Consider the following 20,360-nt stretch of genomic DNA (forward strand, 5'->3'; position numbering starts at 1 on the left):
CAATTATATTAAACTTTCTGCGTTCAAATTACTGTGTGGGTTTTCTCTCTTCATTGGACCTAGGCTGATACACATACTATGCTCCTGTTCTTACCTCTGTTTTTGTCTTAGATTGAACATCTCTTTTTTGGATGAAGTTCTTTCCTTAATTCCTCAGGAAGGGCTTGGGGTTACAGGATTTCCTAAGTTCTTGCACGCTGAAAACTGTTTCATTAAGAATCTTAGTACTTGAAAAACAGTTTGTCTTGATATAAAATCCCTGTTCACCTTTTTTCTCTTGAATTTCTTGAAAACATTGCTTCACTTCATCTTGCTTTGTATTTTGCTATTGAGAAGTATGATGTGCACCATGACGTTCCTTCCCCTGTGTATAATTTGGCCTTTTTGCTGGAGGTTTAGAGAACTTTCTTTCTTGTTAGAGTGTACTTGTTTTACTAGACTATGTCTTAGGGTTGACTAATCTGAATCTCTTTTCCCAGGAATAAGGTAGGCTCTTTCAATATGCAGGTTCAGGTCTTTATTTTTTAGACATTTTTCTTGTATTATAATTTTAAGTATTGATTCTATTCCATTGTTTTATCTTCTCCAGGGACTCCAATTATACATGCATATATACATATACACACTGGATCTTTGTTGACTAGGTTCTATATCTATTAGTTCCTTTCTGATACTTTTTAACCTTTTTTATTATCTTGGCAATTTTTATATTATATTATATTATATTATTATACAATATTCTCCGTTGGACCTGTTGTCCCATTTGGCAGCCTGAAATTGAGTTTTCAATTGAGGTTATTTTGTCTGTCTTCATTTTTTTCCTAGAGTTTGGAGAATTCTATTTTTATATCTTCTTGTCTACTGTGCATTTCTAGTCTGATATTTAAAATTATGATCCAAAGTATTTTTTCATATCTATCAATACTTGCTTAATTCAAATTGGGTTGTACAAACGTTTTCCTCTGGTTAGTCATTGATTTTGGCAGTAGAATTTTTAGTAGTTAAAACGGTTTTATCCTCCTCTGCTTTTCGTCTATAGAAACATTTTATGGATGTTGACTGCTGTTTTCTAATCAGTTGAAATGTCTTACATTTTTCTTTTCTGACAAGCAAACGTTGGAGGTTCTGTTTTGGAAAGGCTCTCGAGTCATGAGTATTTCTGTTGGCATAGTGAAATGCGGTTTCTTTAGTAGATGAGCCTGTTTGGGATGGGATGAGAAGGTTGGTATGTCTTTTGATTTTATGATTCTCTTTTGTTTCTGTATAAATTACCACCCTTTGCTTCCTTCTTTTCCTTCAGGATTAAGTCTCCCTTTCCCCCAAATGTAGTTATCTTCCCAAAGCTGCTATCTCTAGCCCCTTACATTTTCAACTCACTTTTTCCCTTCTGATTCACCAGTAGCCAATGCTCTAATCCAGTAGGTCTTAGCTCTGTTCTCTGTATTTTCCACTCTGAATGGGACTATCTTTTTCTGGAGGTGATTTTGGCTACGTAAACCCTCTGCTGCCCTCTCTCTTTTTTAATGTAGTTCCCACCTACATAAAACTCTCCATACTGGTATGAATCTGGTATTGGCTGTATTGGTTTCACATCTCTATATCTGAAAATGTAGGCTAACATCTAATTGAAATTTGTGATATTCTTGACAGCTAGTTATGTTTAGGCGTGAGTTATGGGTGGATTGATTTCCTCTCCTTTTTGATCTGTACATTTATGAAGAATTTATGGAAATATTTTGAGTTAGATGGTCACCATTATTTCTGGGACCTTGTATTTTTTAACAGCCTCTCAAGATACTTCTAAATAATGATTCATAAAGTAGGTTGAGAATAATCCAGTAACCATGTGGCTATCAAAAGGACTGATGAGTATTTCCATACTACTAGGAGTCATTTTAGGACATATTGTTAAATGAAAAAAGAAGGTCGAGAAAAGCATGTATAGTATGCTTCGTTTATATAAGAAGGTGGAGGATACATATCTATATATGTACACACACATACACATACATGGATATATTTGTTTATATTTTAAAAAATGGACTATAAACTATAAAAGAAAGTGGTTACCTATGCAGAGGAAACAAATAGAATGAAGGGGATTTCTCTGAGTATACTTTGTTTTATAGAGTTGATTTTATGAACAATGTATATCATTTATGTATGTATAAAGTAAAAATTTTAAAAAGCAATCTAAAAATCAAAAATAAAATGAAACAAGTCAATCTTGGCTTATATCAAGTTGGTAGCACTGCTACCCAGAGAGAAACTAATCCAGCTGACCTTGTAGCACATTATTTGACTGTACTTCCCTTGAGAGTAAGAAAAAAAAGAAATGCAAATAACTCAAACACTGTTCGTGCTCATAATGGTGGTAATACTGGAATCGTTATCCTGAGGGTATTGTATGAGTACTTTAGGATAAAGCAAATGAGTAATTTTGTTAGTGACATAGAGAACTAGAGTTTTGTTGTGGTACAAAGGAGATACAGGTTTAAAAGAATAAAGATGAAATAAGTAAAAACAGCATGGTCTTGAATTTTAGTAGCAAGTATCAAGATGAACTAATGACTTTTATCTTAAAAAAAAAAAAAGGATGTTCCTACCTCTCTATACCAAAAACATCTGGAAAGTATGACCAACCCACTAGCATTGAGCACTCTAGTGCTCAGATTATGGTCTCTAAATAGTACTTCCCATTAAAAGGAGTTCTAAAAGAAATAGCTGATTCCATTTGGGGCAAGAAATGTACACAATAAGCAAGGAACATTTTGAAATTCCAAAAATCCAAGAGAGCTATCAAATAGTCAGGAAACAACTTGATGAGGTTCCTATGAGGCCAAAGATGGAATGATTCAAGAATCAATAAACACAATGAGTGCAATGAAATGAAACACATCAAATATGTATGAATCTTTGAGTTTATAATACTCAACAACAAGAAAACCCTCCTTAAACATTTTTGGAGGATGTTAGTAAAGCAATTCATAATTTTAAAAATTGGTAAATAAAAGAATTAAGCATTTAAACCATCTTTCTTGTATGCACTATGCCTAAGAATAATCAAATGGTTGCTAGAAGTTTATTGTAATAGGTATATTCCATTTAATTTATGTAGATAGAATGATAAGATTAACATTTCCCATTTTGCAAGCATAGTAAATTACTGAACCTAAATCAGAGGTCAGCAAACAATAGTCAGCAAACTGGCCACCGGTTTTGTAAATAAAGTGTTATTAGAACACAGCCTTGCCTGTTTGTTTACGTATTGTCTATGGCTGTTTTTGCATTATAAAGAAAATTCGAGTGCTGCAATAGAGAATCTATAGCGTGTAAACCTGAAATATTTACTATCTGACCTGTTAGAAAAATCTGTCAGCCCTTGATCTAGACCACAAGCAGTAATGACTGCTACATACACGTATCACAATCGTGAAAGACAATCAGACCACATATGAGGTCTGACAATTAAGGTCGCGAACTGATCCTAGAAAAAGTGCTACATACCTCATTGCTGAGCATCACTACAGTCACCTTCGGAAGTACTTCCCTTGGGAAGCTATGCACCAACAACAGTACCTAGTCTACCCTTCAAAGCAGTTTTGGAACTCTTTTTCTGGAATGGCCATCAGAGCTGTCATCATATTACCCTTGATGTCTTGAATGTCATCAAAATGTCTTCCTTTCAATAGTTCCTTTATCTTCAGGTAAAAAAAGAAGTCACTGGGGGCCATATCAGGTGAGTAGGGAGGGTGATCCAATACAGTTATTTGTTTACTGGCTAAAAGCTCCTTCACAGACAGTGCCGTGTGAGCTGGTGCATTGCCGTGATGCAAGAGCCATGAATTGTTGGCGAAAAGTTCAGGTCATCTTCATTTAATTTTTTCACGCAGCCTTTTCAGCACTTGCAAATAGTAAACTTGGTTAACTTTCCATCCAGTTGGTACAAATTCATAATGAATAATCCCTCTGACATCAAAAAAGTTTAGCAATAGTGGTGCAACAAAGTTCGTGAACTTAATTGCCAGACCTCGAATGCTTCCTAACAGAAGTAAACCATCTATGAAATATTGTTATGAAAAAACAGAACCTGCATCTAATCAAGCCTCTAGATCTAACTACCAATTTCTAGGAAAGAGAAGATAGAGAAACATGTTAAGTGATACTAGAGAGATACAATCGGCAAAATCTAATTGTGGGAAATTATGAAGACAAATGACTTAGGTTTTCAACTTAATAAACTGCAAGAAAAAATTAAGAGAGAAGGAAAACCCAAAGATTAAAAGATATGTAAGGGACGTATCAACCAACTGCAATATGTGGATTTTATTTGGATCCTGATTCAGAGAAACTATAACAGAGAGAGAAAAAAGAGGGAGACAGACAGAGAGAGAGACACAATAGGCAAAATTTAAACACTATTTGTTGATATTAAAAATTATCATTAGTTTATTTACATGTGATGTTATTATAATTATGTTTTAAAATGTTATCTATGAATGATATATACTAAATATTTAATGATAAAATGATACTATGGGCAGTTGGGCAGAAGGAGCAGAGAGTTGTAATGGTACAAATAAAACAAGACTAACTCTGTTGATAATTATCAAGGATAAGGGACACATGGACGTGCTATTCTTTCTACTTTTGTATATGTTTGAAATTTTACATTACAAATAATTTTTAATGGGGGAAAATGCTAAATAACCACCTGGGGAACTCTTTCAAACAGTACATGTCCTTTAATTCTCAATTAATCTAGCACAGCCTCCTGATGGGAACATAGCCCAAAGCCCGTAACCCATCTCTCTCTGTCCTCCATGGAGAATCACTGAAATAATGACTCATAGTAACTGAGACACTGGCTAAATCTCTCAGGTATACTGAGGCAAAAAAAAAAAAAAAAAGGTGAATCTGATCTGGAGGAAAAAAAATCTAGGGGGGTTATTAGTTTAAGTAAAATAATGCATTTTATATTGGATAATTAATTCAAAGTGAGAAAATTCCCAGGACCACATGAGAATTTAGGGGAAAGGCAAAAAGGGACCCTTATAACAGTCATCCTTTCTACTGGGAGATTTTCCCCTCACCTCTTATTATCATTGTAGAATTTGGTGAAAGCTCTGTGGTTTTTTGTGGCAGATTAAATGGCAAAACCTTCTTCCATTCTCTCAGGGTAAATGGGAACTAACAAAAAAGGATGATAGGTTTGGTTTTTTGTTAGAAAAAGGAGAGTTTGAGAGATGCTTGGATGTCATAAGTTAAAGTAGAGAGGAAGATGTCCAGATTTTACAGCTCATTTTATTTTGCGTGGGCCTTTTCTTTTGGGCCATATGAAAAAGAAGGGATAAACAGGGGATCCTAGGCTTTCCCAAAATGGCATGTACAATTTTGGAAAGTAACAAGTTGGCTAAGGAGAGCTTGGGTCTAGTTACTCACCCAGAGGGGGCTGCAGCATACCCCCATTCTTCTCACAGTTCCCCACAGGCTGGATTTCAGCTGAGTCAACCAGCCGCCAGAAGTCATTCTTGTTGTCGCTGCCATCAAGACGAAGACGGAGGCGAGCACCTGTCAGTCCAACGACTGTGGCAATACAGGTGGATGTGGTGTTCCTGGGGTCCTGTGCTTCCAATTTCATGCTGATCTTGAACTCGTTGCTTGGAGGTGTGTAGGACTGAGGAGAACAAGCCATGGGGATTAGGCAGACTAAGGTAAATGGCATTTTCAGTAAGGATGTTAAGAGATGGAACCTGAAAACTTATGCTTTGGACTCAAACATGTTACAGCTGGGCCAGGGACAACCACCCTGAATTATTTATTGCCTAACACTCAGGAAGGGTTACATGCAAAAGAAACACTGAAAGGGAAGATGAAGGGGAAAAAATTACTTTTCACTAAAGCATCAAGTATTGACTCACAAATAAGAAAAGGACAAGAGTGCCTCAGATGGTCTTAACTTGAAGGCTTTCTCATCTTACCTTCTCTAACTCCCTCATCCTCCAGGTATTCAGGTTTTCTTTTCAGAAATCATCCTGTTTACCTATCAGATCCTTAGTGTCTCTTTATGGAGCATTTCAATATATTGGTTTGTATATCCACCACACAGACTAACTACTGGGGGTTAATTTTTTTCTTATTTTGACATTTACTTATAAATCAATTCATATTTTTAAAAACAATTTTAAGTAATAATTGACATACAATAAACTATACACTTTAGTAAGTCTTGACATATGTATACATCCATGATACCATATACATCATATACAGCCTTGAAACCATCACCACAATCAAGATAATAAACGTGGACTTGTTCTCTCATGTCCCTTGATAATCCCTCTGTCTAGCCCTTCCCAGACCCCTGTACTCAGACAAACAAGTGATCTCCTTTCTATCACTGATTGATTTGCACTTTCTACTCTTAAGTGGAATCATAGAGAACATACTATTGTTTTTTGGTTTAGCTTTTTTCACTCAGCATGACTATTTTGATATTCATCCATATTGCTGAATACATCAATAATCCATTTCTTTTGTTTTTTTTAAAGACTTTTTTAAGAGCAGTTTTAAGTTCACGACAAAATTGAGAGGAAGGTTTAGAGATTTCCCATATACACCCTGCCCCCACATACACAGTCTCTCCTTTTACCAGCATCCCATACCACAGGGGTAAATTTGTTACAATGATGAACCTATCTATATTCATACATCCTAATTACCTAGAGTCCACAGTTTACATTAGGGTTCTGTCTTGGTCTTGTACATTCTATGGCTTTGGTCAAATGTATAATGACATATATCGACCATTATAGTATCATACAAAGTAGTTTCACTGCCCTAAAAATCCTGTGATTTGCTTATTCATCCCTCCCATTCAACCATTGGCAACTACTGATCTTTTTACTGTCTCCATAATTTTGCCTTTTCCAGAATGTCCATATAGTTGAAATCATACAGTAAGTAGCCCTTTCAGATCGGCCTCTTTCCCTTAGTAATATGCATTTAAGTTTCCTCCATGTCTTTTCATGCTTGATAGCTCATTTCTTTTTAGGGCTGAATACTACTACTTGGTCTGGCTATACCACAATTTATTTATCCATTCACCTACTGAAGGACATGTTGGTTGCTTCCAAGTTTCGGCAATTATGAATAAAGCTGCAATAAACATCATGTGCAGGTTTTTGTGTGCTAGTAAGTTTTCAGGTCTTTTGGGTAAACATCAAGGAATGTGATTGCTGCATTATATGGTAAGAGTATGTTTAGTTTTGTAAGAACTCACCAACCTGTCTTACAAAATGGCCGCACTATTTTGCATTCCCACAAGCAATGAGTGAGAATTACTGCTGCTCCACATCCCCGCTAGCATTTTTGGTGGTGTCAGTGTCTGGATTTTGACCATTCTAATAGGTGTGTAGTATCTCATTGTTTTAATTTGCATTTGGAACATTTTTTCATTTGCTTTTTTAACATACCTTTTTTGGTGAGGTGTCTAAGATCTTTGGCCTATTTTTCAATTAAGTTGTTGATTTTCTTATTGTTGAGTTTTTAAGTATTCTTTGTACATTTGGCATAACAATCCTTTATCAGATGTGTCTTTTGCATGTATTTTTCTCCCAGTCTGTGGTTTGTCTTATTCTCTTAAAAGTGGCTTTCGCAGAGCAGAAGTTTTTAATTTTAATGAAGTCCAGTTTATCAATTATTTCTTTCACAGATCATGACTTTGGTGTTGTATCCAAAAAGTTATTACTGTACCCAAGATCATCTTATTTTTCTCTTATGTTAAATTTCAGGAGTTTTAAGTTTTACATTTAGAGCTGTGATCTATTTCAAATTAATTTTTTTGAAGGGAGTAAGGTCTAGATTATTTTTCTGCATGAGGCTGTTCAGCTGTTTCAGCACCATTTGTTGAAAAGACTATCTTTGCTCCATTGTACTTACTGCCTTTGCTTGTTTGTCAAAGATCAGTTGACTATATTTACGTGGGACTATTTTGGGGCTCTTTATCTGTTTCATTAATCTATCTGCCTCTTCTTTTGCCAATATCTCTGTCTTGATTATGGTAGCTTTATAGATAAGTCTTGAATTTGGGTAGTGTCAGTCTTCAAAGTTTGTTCTTCAATATTGTGTTGGCTCTTCTGGATCTTTTGATAAACTTTAGAATCAGTTTGGTCAATATCCACAAAATAACTTGATGGAACTTTGATTAAGCTTGCACTGAATCTATGAATCAAGTTGGGAAGAACTGACATTTTGACAATATTGAGTCTTCCTATTCTTGAACATGGATTATCTCTCTATTTTTAAATTCTTTGATTCTGTTCATCAGAATTTTGTAGTTTCCCTCAGATAAATTTGATACATGTTTTGTTAGATTTATACCTAAGTACTTCATTTTTGGGGGTGCTAATATAAATTGTTTGTTTTTAATTTCAAATTCCACTTTTTAATTGCTGGTATATAGAAAAGCAATTGGCTTTTGTATATTAACCATGTATCCTGCAACCTTGCAATAGTTGCTTATTAGTTCCAGAAATATTTTTGTTGATTCTTTTAGATTTCCTACATAGACAATCATGTCATCTGCAAGCAAAGAGAGTTTTACTCCTTCCTTTCTCCCCAATCTGTAAATCTTTTATTTTTTTTTCTTATTTTATTGCAATAGCTAGGACTTCTAGTATGATGTTGAAAATATGAAAATATGAGCCACAGATTTGGAGAAAATATTGGCAAATGATATAGCTGACAGTAATACTCTCCAGAATGATCTACTGATTTGAAGTAATTATATATATTTAAATATATGAAAAGGAGATGTGAGAGGGACACACTTGTCTTATGCCTGATCTTAGTGGGAAAGCTTCTACTTTCTCACCATTAAGTATGATGTTGGCTATAGGGTTTTGTTTTTTTTTTAATAGATATTAGTATGATGCTGGCTATAGGGTTTGTTTATAGATATTATCATTCAGCATAACTATTACGATATTTATCCATACTGTTGAATGTATCAATAATCCATTTCTTTTTATTGCTGAGTAGTATATCATGCTGATGAACACTTGGTGTGCTCCCAGTTTTTGACTATTACAAATAAATCTTCTATGAAATCCATGTACAAATCTCTGTATGGAAAAATACTTTCCATACATATTTTAGAAATATCTAAAAGTGGAATGAATGGATCCTTTAATAGGTATATGTTTAACTCACGTACCAGAAAATTTACATTTTTACAGTGTAATTTAGTGGTTTTTACTATATTCAGAGGCAAACATCACTCCACCTAAACTTGGAACATTTTCATTATTCTCCCCAAAGAAACCCCATACCCATTAGCATTAGCATTCTCCCCTCAGCCCAGTCCCTGGAAACCATTCATCTATTTTCTGTTTCTATGGATTCAGAGATTTAATATATGGATATTCTGGAGATTTAATATAAATAAAATTTTACAATATGTGAGTAACTCTTTTCTTCACTTAGCATAATGTTTACAAGGTTAATCTGTAGTGTATATCACTACCTCATTCATTTTATTGCTGAATAATATTCCATTGTATGGATATACTACATTGTGCTTATCCATTCATCAATTGATGGACATTTGGGTTGTTTCCTCCTTTTGCGTATTATGTATAATGATGCCTTCAACATTTGTGTATAAGTTTTTGTGTGGTCATATGTTTTCATTTCTCTTGGATATATACCTAGGAGTGAGACTGCTGGGTTATGTGGTAATTCTGTGTTTAACATGTTGAGTAACTTGCAAACTGGTTCCTAAAATGGCTACAGCATTTTACAATCTCACCAGCTATATATGAAGGGTCCAATTTCTCTATATTCTCACCAACACTTTATTGTCTGCCTTTTTGATTTCAGCTATCCTAGCAAATGTGAACTGGTATCTCATTGCAGTTTTGATTTATATTTCTAAAGACTAATGATGTTAAGCATCTTTTATATGCTTGTTGGCCATTTGTATATGGAGAAACAGCTATTCAAATTCTTTGCCCATTTAAAACATAAGTTATTTGTCTTAAAGTTGAGGTGGTAAGAGTTCTTCACATCTTCTGGATACAAGTTCCTTATCAGATACATGATTTACAAATGTTTTCTCCCATTGTGTGGGTTGTCTTTTCACTTTACTGAGAGTATCTTTGGAAGCACAAAAGCTTTTCATTTTGATGAAGTCCAATCTATCTAGTTTTTCCTCTGTTTGTGCTTTTGGAGACGTATCGAAAACCACTGCCTAATATGCAAGGTCATGAAGATTAACTCCTAAGTCTTCTTCTGAGAGTTTCATAGTTTTAGCTCTCACATTTACTTCTATCATCCACTTCGAGTTAGTTTTTATACATGGTGTGGAGGTAGAGTCCAGCTTCATTTTTTTGCATGTGGATATCTAGTTGTCCCTGCATCAGTTGAAAATTCCCACCGAATTGTCTTGGCATCTTTATCGAAAATCAATTGAGCATAAATGTATGAGTTATTTCTGGACTCTCAAATTTAGTCCACTGATCTATATGTCTATCTTTACGCAAGTACCACAATGTCTTTCTTGACTACTGTAGGTTTGTAGTAAGTTTTGAAATCAGGAAATGTGAATCCTTTACCTTTGTTCTCTTTTCCGAAACTGTTTTGGCTATTCTGGGTCCCTTGTATTTCTGTATGAATTTTAGGGTCAACTTGTCAATTTTTGCAAAACAGGCAGTTGGGATTTTGATAATAATTACTTCAAATCAGTAGATCAATCTGGAGAGTATTACTGTCAGCTATGTAATTTGCCAATATTTTCTCCACATCTATGGCTCATATTTTCATTTTCTTACCAACGTCTTCTAAGGAGCAGAAGTTCTTAATTTTGGCAAAGTCTATTTTATGATTTTTTTAAAAATGGGGCATGCTTTTGGTAAGCTGTTTTCTAAAGTTTTCTTTACGTAAGTTTTGTATATTTGATATAGTTCATTCATAAATATTAACTTTTTGCTGCTATTGTAAAATGGGAGTTTCTCTTCCATTATATCTCTATTTGAGTTACTTTTTACCATAGAGTAAAATTCTGGCTTTAGTACTGTGGTATCAATTACTTTTTTTCAAGCTAAGGATGTATAATTCAATTCCTAATTTATTTAGTGGGTTTTTTTTCAGTAGTATGCTGAAGTTTTTCTGCTGAACTATTTTCCAAAGTACTTGAACTATTTTACATTTTCACCAGTAGTTTATGAAAATTCCATTTGCTCCACATCCTTGCCATTATTAGTAGGGGGTTAGTCTTTTTTCATCAGAGATATTTAAATAAATGTACAGTGATGTCTCATTAAGCTTTTACTTTCTGTTTTCCTAATGAAATGATGTTGACCATCAATTCATGTGCTTATTTGCCACCCATATATTTTCTATGGTTTTCATTCTAATCTTTCAATTTGGAGCCCTTTAATTTCTTTTTTCTTTTTTTTTTTTTTTTGGCCTGGTTGCATTGGTAATACAACTTTGAATAGGAGTGGCAAGAGCAGACATCCTTGACTTGTTCCTGACCTTAAAGAAAAAGCATCTAGTCTTACCATTAAGTACGATGTTATCTGTAGATTTAGGGTTTAGGATTTAGAAAATTCCCTTCTATTTCTTGTTTGCTGAGAGTTTTTATTAGTAATGGACATTAGATTTTGTCAAATGTTTTTTTCTGCATCTATTCAGGTGATCATATTCTTTTTTCATTAGTGCATTCATATAGTAAATTACACTGAATTATTTTTGAATATTAAATCAATCTTGCATTCTTGAAATTAAACCCCACTCGGCCATGAATTATTTTTATATATTGTTGGATTCAATTTCCTAAAATTTTGTTCAGAATTATTAAATGTATTTTCATGTGCGATGTCACTTTGTAGTTTTCTTTTCTATCAGTGTGTTTGCCTGGTTTTAGTATTAGAGTAATGCTTGCCTCATAGAATGAGATGGGAGGTATTCCCTTCTCTTAAATTTTTTGGAAGAGTCTGTAGAATTTGCATTATTTTTTCCTTAAATGTATGTAACAATTCACCAGTGAAGTCATTGAGGCCTGGAATTTTCTACAAATTAAATTTCTGTAACAGAAATAGTGCTATTCAGATGTTTTATCTTCTTAAGTGAGCTTTGGTAATTTGTGTCATTCATGAAATTATCCATTCATCTAAGTCGTCAAATTTAAAGACATAACTTTGTTCATTATTATCCTTTGTTCTTTATTATCCTTTTAATATCTATAGAATCGATAGTGATGTTACCTCTTTCAGTTTTGATATTAATAATTTGTGTTTTCTTTCCTTTTGTTCTTGATCAATCTGTCCAGAGGTTTATCACTTTTATTGATCAGAGCCAAGAAGCAGCTTTTGGTTTCAATGATTTTCTCTATTATCTTTGTTTTTTATTAGATTTATTTATGCTCTAATCTTGATTTATGCTCTATTGCCTTTCCTCTAATTACTTTGGTGTTAACTTGCTCTTTTTTCCTTGCTTTTTAAAGTGGAAATTGAGGTCACTAAATGAAACTTCTCTTCTTTTCTAACATAGGTATTTAGTGCTATATATTCCCCTCTAAATACTGCTTTAGCAGCATACCACAAATTCTTAAATGTTATGCTTCCATTTTCATTTAGTTGAAAATACTTTCTAATGTCCCTAAATGTCCCTAATGTCCCATGGGTATTTAGAAATGTGATATTTAGTCTCCAAATATTTGGAGATCTTCCAGATAACTTTCTGCTACTGATTTTTAATTTAATTCCAAAGTATCAGAGGACATACTTTGCATTACTTAAATCCTTTTAAATTTATCAAGCCTTATTTTATTGTCCAGAATATGGTCTAACTTGGCAAATGTTCTGTGTGTAGTTGAAAAGAGCATATATTCTATTGTTGTTGGAGCGTGTCTATCAGGTCAAGTAGGTTGATAGTGCTGTTCAAGTCTACTATATACTTGCTGATTTTCTTCTACTTGTTCTTTAACTATAGAGAAGAGTATTAAAAGTCTGACCATAGATAAATTTCTTCTTACAGTTCTATCATTTTTTGCTTCAGGTAAGGATTATCTGATACCTTAGCATGATGGAATTACCTTCTTTAGCCCTGGTAATATTCTTTGCTTTCAAATTAATATAGACAATGTCAGTCAGCATGGTATATCATTTTTCATTCTTTTACTTTTAACCTACTTGTGTCTTTATACCGGGGTGTCAAAAAAATGTATACAAGTGGACACTTTGGTCAACGTTGCTCAAGCAGTAGTTTGCTGTAATCAGAAGTGTCTGGACGCTGATGGTAACCACTTTGAGCACCTCTTGTAATTGCAGAAGCCAAATGTGACTTGTATTCATCTTTTGTTGTTGGTATATATTGAGTATTACAATTTTAATACAATTTTCCTTTCTTAAAATGGTATACATTTTTTTTGGCACCCTCTGTATTTAAAGTGTAATTTCTTTCAAACAGTATGTAATTGCATCTTGCTTTTTATCCAATGTGACAATCTCAGGCTTTTAATCAGGGCATTTAAACCATTTATAATTAATTTGATTATTGATATGGCTGGATTTAAATCTACCATATTGCTATTTGTTTTCTATTATTTTAGTGGTTGCTTTGGGGTTTATAGTAAATATATTTAACTTATCAGTCTATCTTCCAGTAATATTATACTACTTCATGTGTAAGACTCTTACACTAGTATATTTAAGATTTCTCCCCTCGTGGCCTTTAAGCTTAGTGTTATCATACGTTTACTTATACATCTGTTAGTCACATCTACAATGAAATATTGTTGTTGTTTACACAATTATCGAGAGAGATTTAAACAATATGAAAAAACACCTTATGTCTTTACCTTTGTATTTACAACTACCAGTGATTTTCATTCCTTTGTATAGATATGTAATTCCATCTGGTATCATTTTCCTTCTGTTTGATGGACTTGAATATTTCTTTGTAGTGAGTCTTCTGGTGATGAATTATTTCAGTGTTTGTATGTCTGAAAATATCTTTACTTTGCCTTCATTTTTGGAAGATCTTTTTGCTGGATATAGAACTCTCGGTTGACAGTTTTTCTTTTGGTACTTTAAAGATGTTACTCAACTTTCTTCTTGTTTGTTTTGTTTCTGACAAGAAAATATAATGTCATTCTTATCTTAGTTCTCCTGTATGTAAAGTACCTTTTTTCTCTGGCTGCTTTTAAGATGTTCTCTATTACTAGTTTTAAGCATTTGTGATATGCCTTAGTGGAGTTTTCTTCTTGTTTCATTTTCCTCTTTGGGGGTATTCACTGAACTTTTTAGATCTGTGGATTCAGTTTTCATCAATTTTGGAAAATTTTTAGCCATGATCTCTTCAAATATTTTTCTGTCCCCCACTCTTCTCTCCTTTGGGCATTCCAATTACATGTTCTATAAAGTTATCACATGGAACTTGAAGTTATCCAGTGGCTCACTGATGTGTTCTTTTTTAAGTTCTTTTTTCTCTTTGTGTTTCATTTTGGATAGTTTCTATTGCTATGTCTTAAAGTTTACCAATCTTTTCTTCTACCATGAATACCATCCAGTGTGTATTTTATTTTGCACATCATAGTTCAAAGAGTCTCTTTTATATCTTCCATGTCTCTGCTTAACTTTTAAACATTTGGAATACAATTAAAATAATTGTTTTAATGTTTTGTCTACTATTCTAAGATCTGTATAGGTTCTGAGTCTGGTTCACTGATTGGTTATTCTGCTCATTATTGGTTGTTTTCCTGCCTCTTTACATGCCTGCTTTGATCAGATGCCAGACATTGTGAATTTTACCTGATAGGTGCTGGATAGTTTTGCATTCCCTTCTTGTGCTTTGTTCTTAGATTCAGTTAAGTTACTTGGAAATATTTTGATCATCTTGAGTCTTGCTTGTATGATTTACTAGGCAGGTCCAGATCAGTGTTCACTTTAAGGCTAATTATTTCCCACCAGTGAGCAAGATCTTCCTCAGTATTTCACCCAATGTCACATGGATTGAGATCTTCCAGTCTAGCTGGTGGGATCAGGCACTATTCCCAGCCCAGTGTGAGCGCCAGGCTCTATTCCTTCTAATCCTCACAGATGTTTTTTTCCCTTGGCTTTGGGTAGTTTCTGCACACTCATACACAGAGTAATAGTACTTTGCTGAATACTTGAAGGGAGATCTCTGCAGATCTTTGATTTTTTTCTTTCTGTGCAGCAATCTCATCTCTGACACTGCATCCTGCAAATTCTAGCCACCTTGATTTCCCTGGATGCTCAGCTCTATCTCCTCATATTAGGGAGTCACCTGGGCTCAGCTTGGGTTCCCATTCCCTGGGCCATGGTCTCAAAACACTCTTAAGGCAGTAAGCTGGGAAATCATAAGGTGCTCACGTCATTTGTTTTCCATTTCTAAGAGATCACTGTGCTTCAGTAACTTGAAAACAATTGTTTAAATATTTTGTCTTTTAAAAAAAATTATTTTGGGTGGGAGTATTAATTTAGTCCCTATTATTTCAAATGAGCAGAAGTTCTGAGTTTGTACTTTTATTTAGCGTATAGATAAAATTCAAACTCAAAGTAAAATGTTGACAGTTTGAGGAAATAACCATAGAATACTAAAGGAAGGGAGTGGTAAGTAACTTCTTAATGTTTAGCTCTGCATAGCACAGTACACTAATTTGCTTACCAGAGTTAATATATACTGATATAGTCAACATTATCTATGCATTGTGTGGGGCACTTAATCCTACGTGGGAAGCTCTGAATGACCTGTGATGAACTCCTAAACACTCCCCCTCAGGGAATCCTTCATAGGTTTCAGTGCCAGTATTTTTATGGAAAGAGAAGACTGTGGCAGGGCTGTTGAGTACAGAGAAACAAATACTTCTCTACTTTCAAGAACTGCCTAGGAGCTATAACTATATTTTCTACCTGTCCTAAAAGAGCTATAGTATAAATTAGTTATTATTTTCAGTAACACAGAATATCTTCAAGGAGGTGAAGAAAGAAAAGGTGTTACTTGGGATGAAGTTGAGGAGAATGTCTGCTGCCAAAACTCATAGTGAGTCTTAAGTTGCATTCTTTCCATAGAAGTTTATTCTTGGTCCTTCAGGTGAGAAGCCCAAGGGTTCCCACCTCATGTTTGACATGTCCAAGGACCAGAAAAAACCTATTTGCCTCCCACCTACTGAAGATGTTGAGAATCAATTACCTGCTTGAAGCAATGGACAGGCGCTGGGACTGAACATGTTTCTTTTAGGTATTTGTCCCAGGTAAAATGACCTGTAAAGGAAATAGAAATCTCTATCACAGTCAACTTCCTAAAAAATGCTTTCAGGATGTAACCTACACTAAACATTAGGTTCTTTTCAGACTGGTGTGGAGCATAAGTAAACTTATTTTTCCCTGTTTGGGCTCAAAGGAATATTAGGGGGAGGAATCTAGGTGACCTAAGTGTATCATTTTAGATCTATGTTTTTAAATCGTAGTCTAAAGATGATCTCAGGTGTTTTTCATGTTAGTCCCGAAAGTGATCCAAAATACCAGAGCAAGATATACCAGTTTCTCAAAGAAGTGCCCAGGAAGTTTGTGGAAAATAGAACAAAAGATGTAAAAAGTGGATGAGGAGATTCCTTCTGAACAACCTAACTCCTGGAGAGGTCCCTTATTGCCATCAGGTGATAGCGTATAACACCCAATATGGTTGGATCCTTTCTCAGCTCAAAAAGAATGAAGGAAAGGCTATCCGGAGACATTAGGTAAGAGGACTAGACGGTAGAAAAAGCCAGAATGAGTAAGATTATACTTGAATCCTCACTCTAAAAACTGGTTATCTCTCACCCACCCCCAGCCCAACTCCTGTCCCCACCACTGTTCTGAGGCGCAAAATGACAAAGATCTGGTAATTTAGAGATAAGTAGGTCCTCGGTAGCATTTATGATGACAGTAACTAAGAATAAATTGGGAGTCTACAGAATCTTCTAGCCTCTTGAAGTAGCCTTAGTGCCTCTCAAAGTTTAAGGAACACTGCACTAAAGAAACAATCTTTATGTGACATCATGCTGGGGCCAGGGAAAACATTTTTAAGAGACATCTTATTGGACTGCAAAAGTTTACCAAGTTCTTTATTAAAGGTTAAACCAGTTACCAATCTCCCCCTAATACCCACCCAGAGGAGACCCCATGATGGTGCAGGGAAGGTCCTAGAGACTGTCACAAGCTAAAACAGTGTAGCAAACCAGCATTTCCTGAAGTTTCCTCTGCAGTGCAGCAGCACAGGGCCCCTTTGGGCCATGCAGAAAACACTAGATGCTGGGAATAAAAATGAGTCACTGAATGATGAAATCTAAATCACTTCAAAGATGATGCCAAGACTTTATACTCTATTGACTTTATAGCTTCTGTTTTAAAACCAGTTCCTTTCCCACAACTCTTAACCAAGCCAAATAAATTTGGCCAGAAATCACTGTCAGTTCTAAACCATTACATGAACTGGCCAATGATTAATCATCTTGAAGAGACAGTTAGTCCATAGGGTAAATGAGATGGATATTTCCTGGAGCCAAGATTTAAAGAGCTTATCAGAATTTAATAAAGAGTTTGCTCTTAGCTGAGACGGCCCTAAGGCAAGGACTGAAAACATTTCATCAGTATTTGCTGTTAGAAAGGGGAAACGTTACAAATTATTATTCCATTCTCATAAATAAAAGATTAAGTCAAAGAATAAGTCTTAGATTTGAGTGGACTGCAACTCTTGAACTCTAGCATCTATAGCAGCACTGTCCACTAAAACATTCTGAGATGATAGAAATGTTTTTGTATTTGTGCTGTTCAGAAATGTAGCCACTTGCCAAATATATCCATTACACACTTACAATGTGGCTAGTGTGAGTGAGGAATTAAATTTTTAATTTTATTTAATTTTAATTAATTTAAATTTAAATAGCTACATGTGGCTGACAGATACTGTGGAGGCAGTGCAGGTCTAGAAGTGTAGTCAGTCCTGGGTAATTGCCTGTATAATATTAACTTGAGTTCTGACCAAAAGCACCCAAGAGACTTTGGTTTTAGGAATTATGGCAGCATCAGGGGTACCAAAATCATTCAGATATTAATTACAGTTCTCTATTACACATATCAATTATGGTAATCAATGCCTATTATACAGGCAAGAAACCTCATATCTGTCCCCTATTACCAACAGAATGAAAAGCAATCTCTTCGTTAAAAGCAGTTCACCCCCTGAAGGTTGACTGGTTTGAATCATACCTAGATTAGTATTTTTCTTATATTTGACTCCTTAGGCTATTTAAGGCTTAGTCTCTTATTATCAGGTAAATTGCAAAATAACTTAAGTTTTAGTTTGTCAACCCCTGGTGTATATCATTGATTCCTAAATGTCGCCTATCGTCACAATTTCCTGAACAATTTTTCTCATTTCTTTAAACAGAGTTCTGGGCCCTACCTTCAGAGGTTCTCATTCAGTAGGCTCTAAGGGTGGTATGAGAATCTGTATTTTTAAAGGCTCACTAGGTGATTCTGATTAACATCTGTGTCTAGAAACTGCTGGTGTAGTTAAAAGAATGTGATATTGAGAGTCAGAAGCTGCCAGTTGAAGTCTTGTTTCTGTAAGTAACTATCTTGGATAAATTACGTAAGCCTTCCAAGCATCAGTTTGCTCATCTAAAGGTGGAGATGATATCTGTCTCACAAGATTGTACATACACTCATTCATTCAATAAATATTTATTAAACTTCCAAGTGCAAAAGCATGGAGTTAGGTGTTAGGGGAAAAAGATGGACATGGTTCCTAAATTCATGGGGCTTGCAGTCCAGAGATAAGCAGAGACAGTAAATAACACAAATAATCTGGTACAATTATGATAAATTTAAGTTAATAAGGTAGTACAGGTTGCTTTGAGAATGCAGAACAGGGAAATCTAATCCATACTTGGGTGTCAATAATTATTGTGAAGATTAACATTATTAGCTAATGTAAGTATAATGTTTTATAATTTACAGAGTGATTTCAATTATACACTCAACTGATGATTGAATATCTTCTGTGTGTCTAATTTTGTGCTGGGATAAGGCAGGAGGTACCTGCCTTCATGGCATTTACATTCTGGCACATGATGAGACACAATTAACACATACCAAATAAATAAGGTAATAAGGGATAAGTACTTGAAGGAAAAAAAATAACGTGATGTGACAGAAGGAGACTGGAACTATCTTAGATGGGAATTTATGGACACTCTACAAAGGAAACATCTGAGCTGAGACCTTATATTAGCATTACTGAATAATGCTAATAAAAGTGTTTTATAAACTGTAATGCACACATCATGATAGTTAACATTTATTATTAGGAAACAAGATCTCTGCCCTGAAGAGTCTTACCAACTACATAGAAATACCTTTAAAAAAGTAAAAGTCCCCAAAAGCACAAGAGATCCACCTGGTTGTATGTGTGAATCCCTTTCTCCAATATTCATTGATTCAACAAATATTTATTGAGCATCTACTACTATATGCCAAGCCTGGTTCTAAGCACTGGTGGAACATAGCAAAGAACAAAAGAGCCAAAGTCTCTGCCCACATGGAGCTTACATTCTAAGGAGGAAGAGACAATAAATAAATGAACAAATAAACATGTATCAGTTGGTCCAGAGGATAACAGAGACACCAGATAATAATTATGCAATTCCTGGCCCTTTTCGAATAAAGAAATAATAAAGCAAGGTAAGAGGGAAAGGGAGTGCCAAGAATGTGTGTGCTAATTTAGGCAGGATAGTCAAGAAAGGAATCTTGATGCGGTGATATAACAGTTAATACCTGAAAGGTTTCTCCAGACTCTGTTTGAATACTTCCAATGATGAGAAACTCATTATTTGCTATTGTTTAATAGTACAAATGGATAGCCTTTAACCTTTACAGTCAGCCAAAGTCTGCCTTCTTCTAACCTCTACCTCCTGATCCTTGGCATAATATATCTAATCTCTCTAAATATGTCCCAAATCCCTCAACTGCTAATTTGGCATGGTTATGTAATAAGGTACCTCCCTCCAGTCATGCTGGCTACTGTTCTGGCCACATTCCTCTACAAGAATCTACTTCATTCTACCTAAAGTGTGTAACCCAAATTCCTAACAGCAACAGTCTTTAGACCAGAAATTCCACTCCAAGATTACTGTTTGGAAAGTGTTCCACTGTGGAGATGTACCATAATTTACATAACTTAACAACAGTATTTGTTAAATGCTATTAATGGTCATTTAAGTGTTTTATAATATTCAATGATATCTTTGTGCACACATCTTTTATCACTTTTAGTTCCTAAGAGTGAGATTA

General features: G+C 34.7%; 1 protein-coding gene across 11 annotated transcripts in view; it reads right to left on the bottom strand.

Annotated features, from left to right (window-relative positions):
- Window positions 1-20,360, bottom strand: part of SCMH1 (Scm polycomb group protein homolog 1) — a 146,401-nt gene that overhangs the window by 79,457 nt on the left and 46,584 nt on the right. For 8 of the 11 annotated variants that reach the window (XM_033114029.1, XM_033114037.1, XM_033114035.1 and 5 more), the window contains 2 exons: window positions 16,219-16,289; window positions 5,443-5,677 (listed from right to left, as the gene is read on the bottom strand). In XM_033114029.1, coding sequence (XP_032969920.1) covers window positions 5,443-5,677; window positions 16,219-16,289 — 306 coding nt within the window. The remainder of the gene's footprint in view (window positions 1-5,442; window positions 5,678-16,218; window positions 16,290-20,360) is intronic. The other 3 variants (XM_033114031.1, XM_033114032.1, XM_033114033.1) reach the window with 1 other exon arrangement.

The sequence above is a fragment of the Rhinolophus ferrumequinum genome, chromosome 9 (genome assembly GCF_004115265.2).
Source record: "Rhinolophus ferrumequinum isolate MPI-CBG mRhiFer1 chromosome 9, mRhiFer1_v1.p, whole genome shotgun sequence".
Classification (NCBI taxonomy): Eukaryota; Metazoa; Chordata; class Mammalia; order Chiroptera; family Rhinolophidae; genus Rhinolophus; species Rhinolophus ferrumequinum.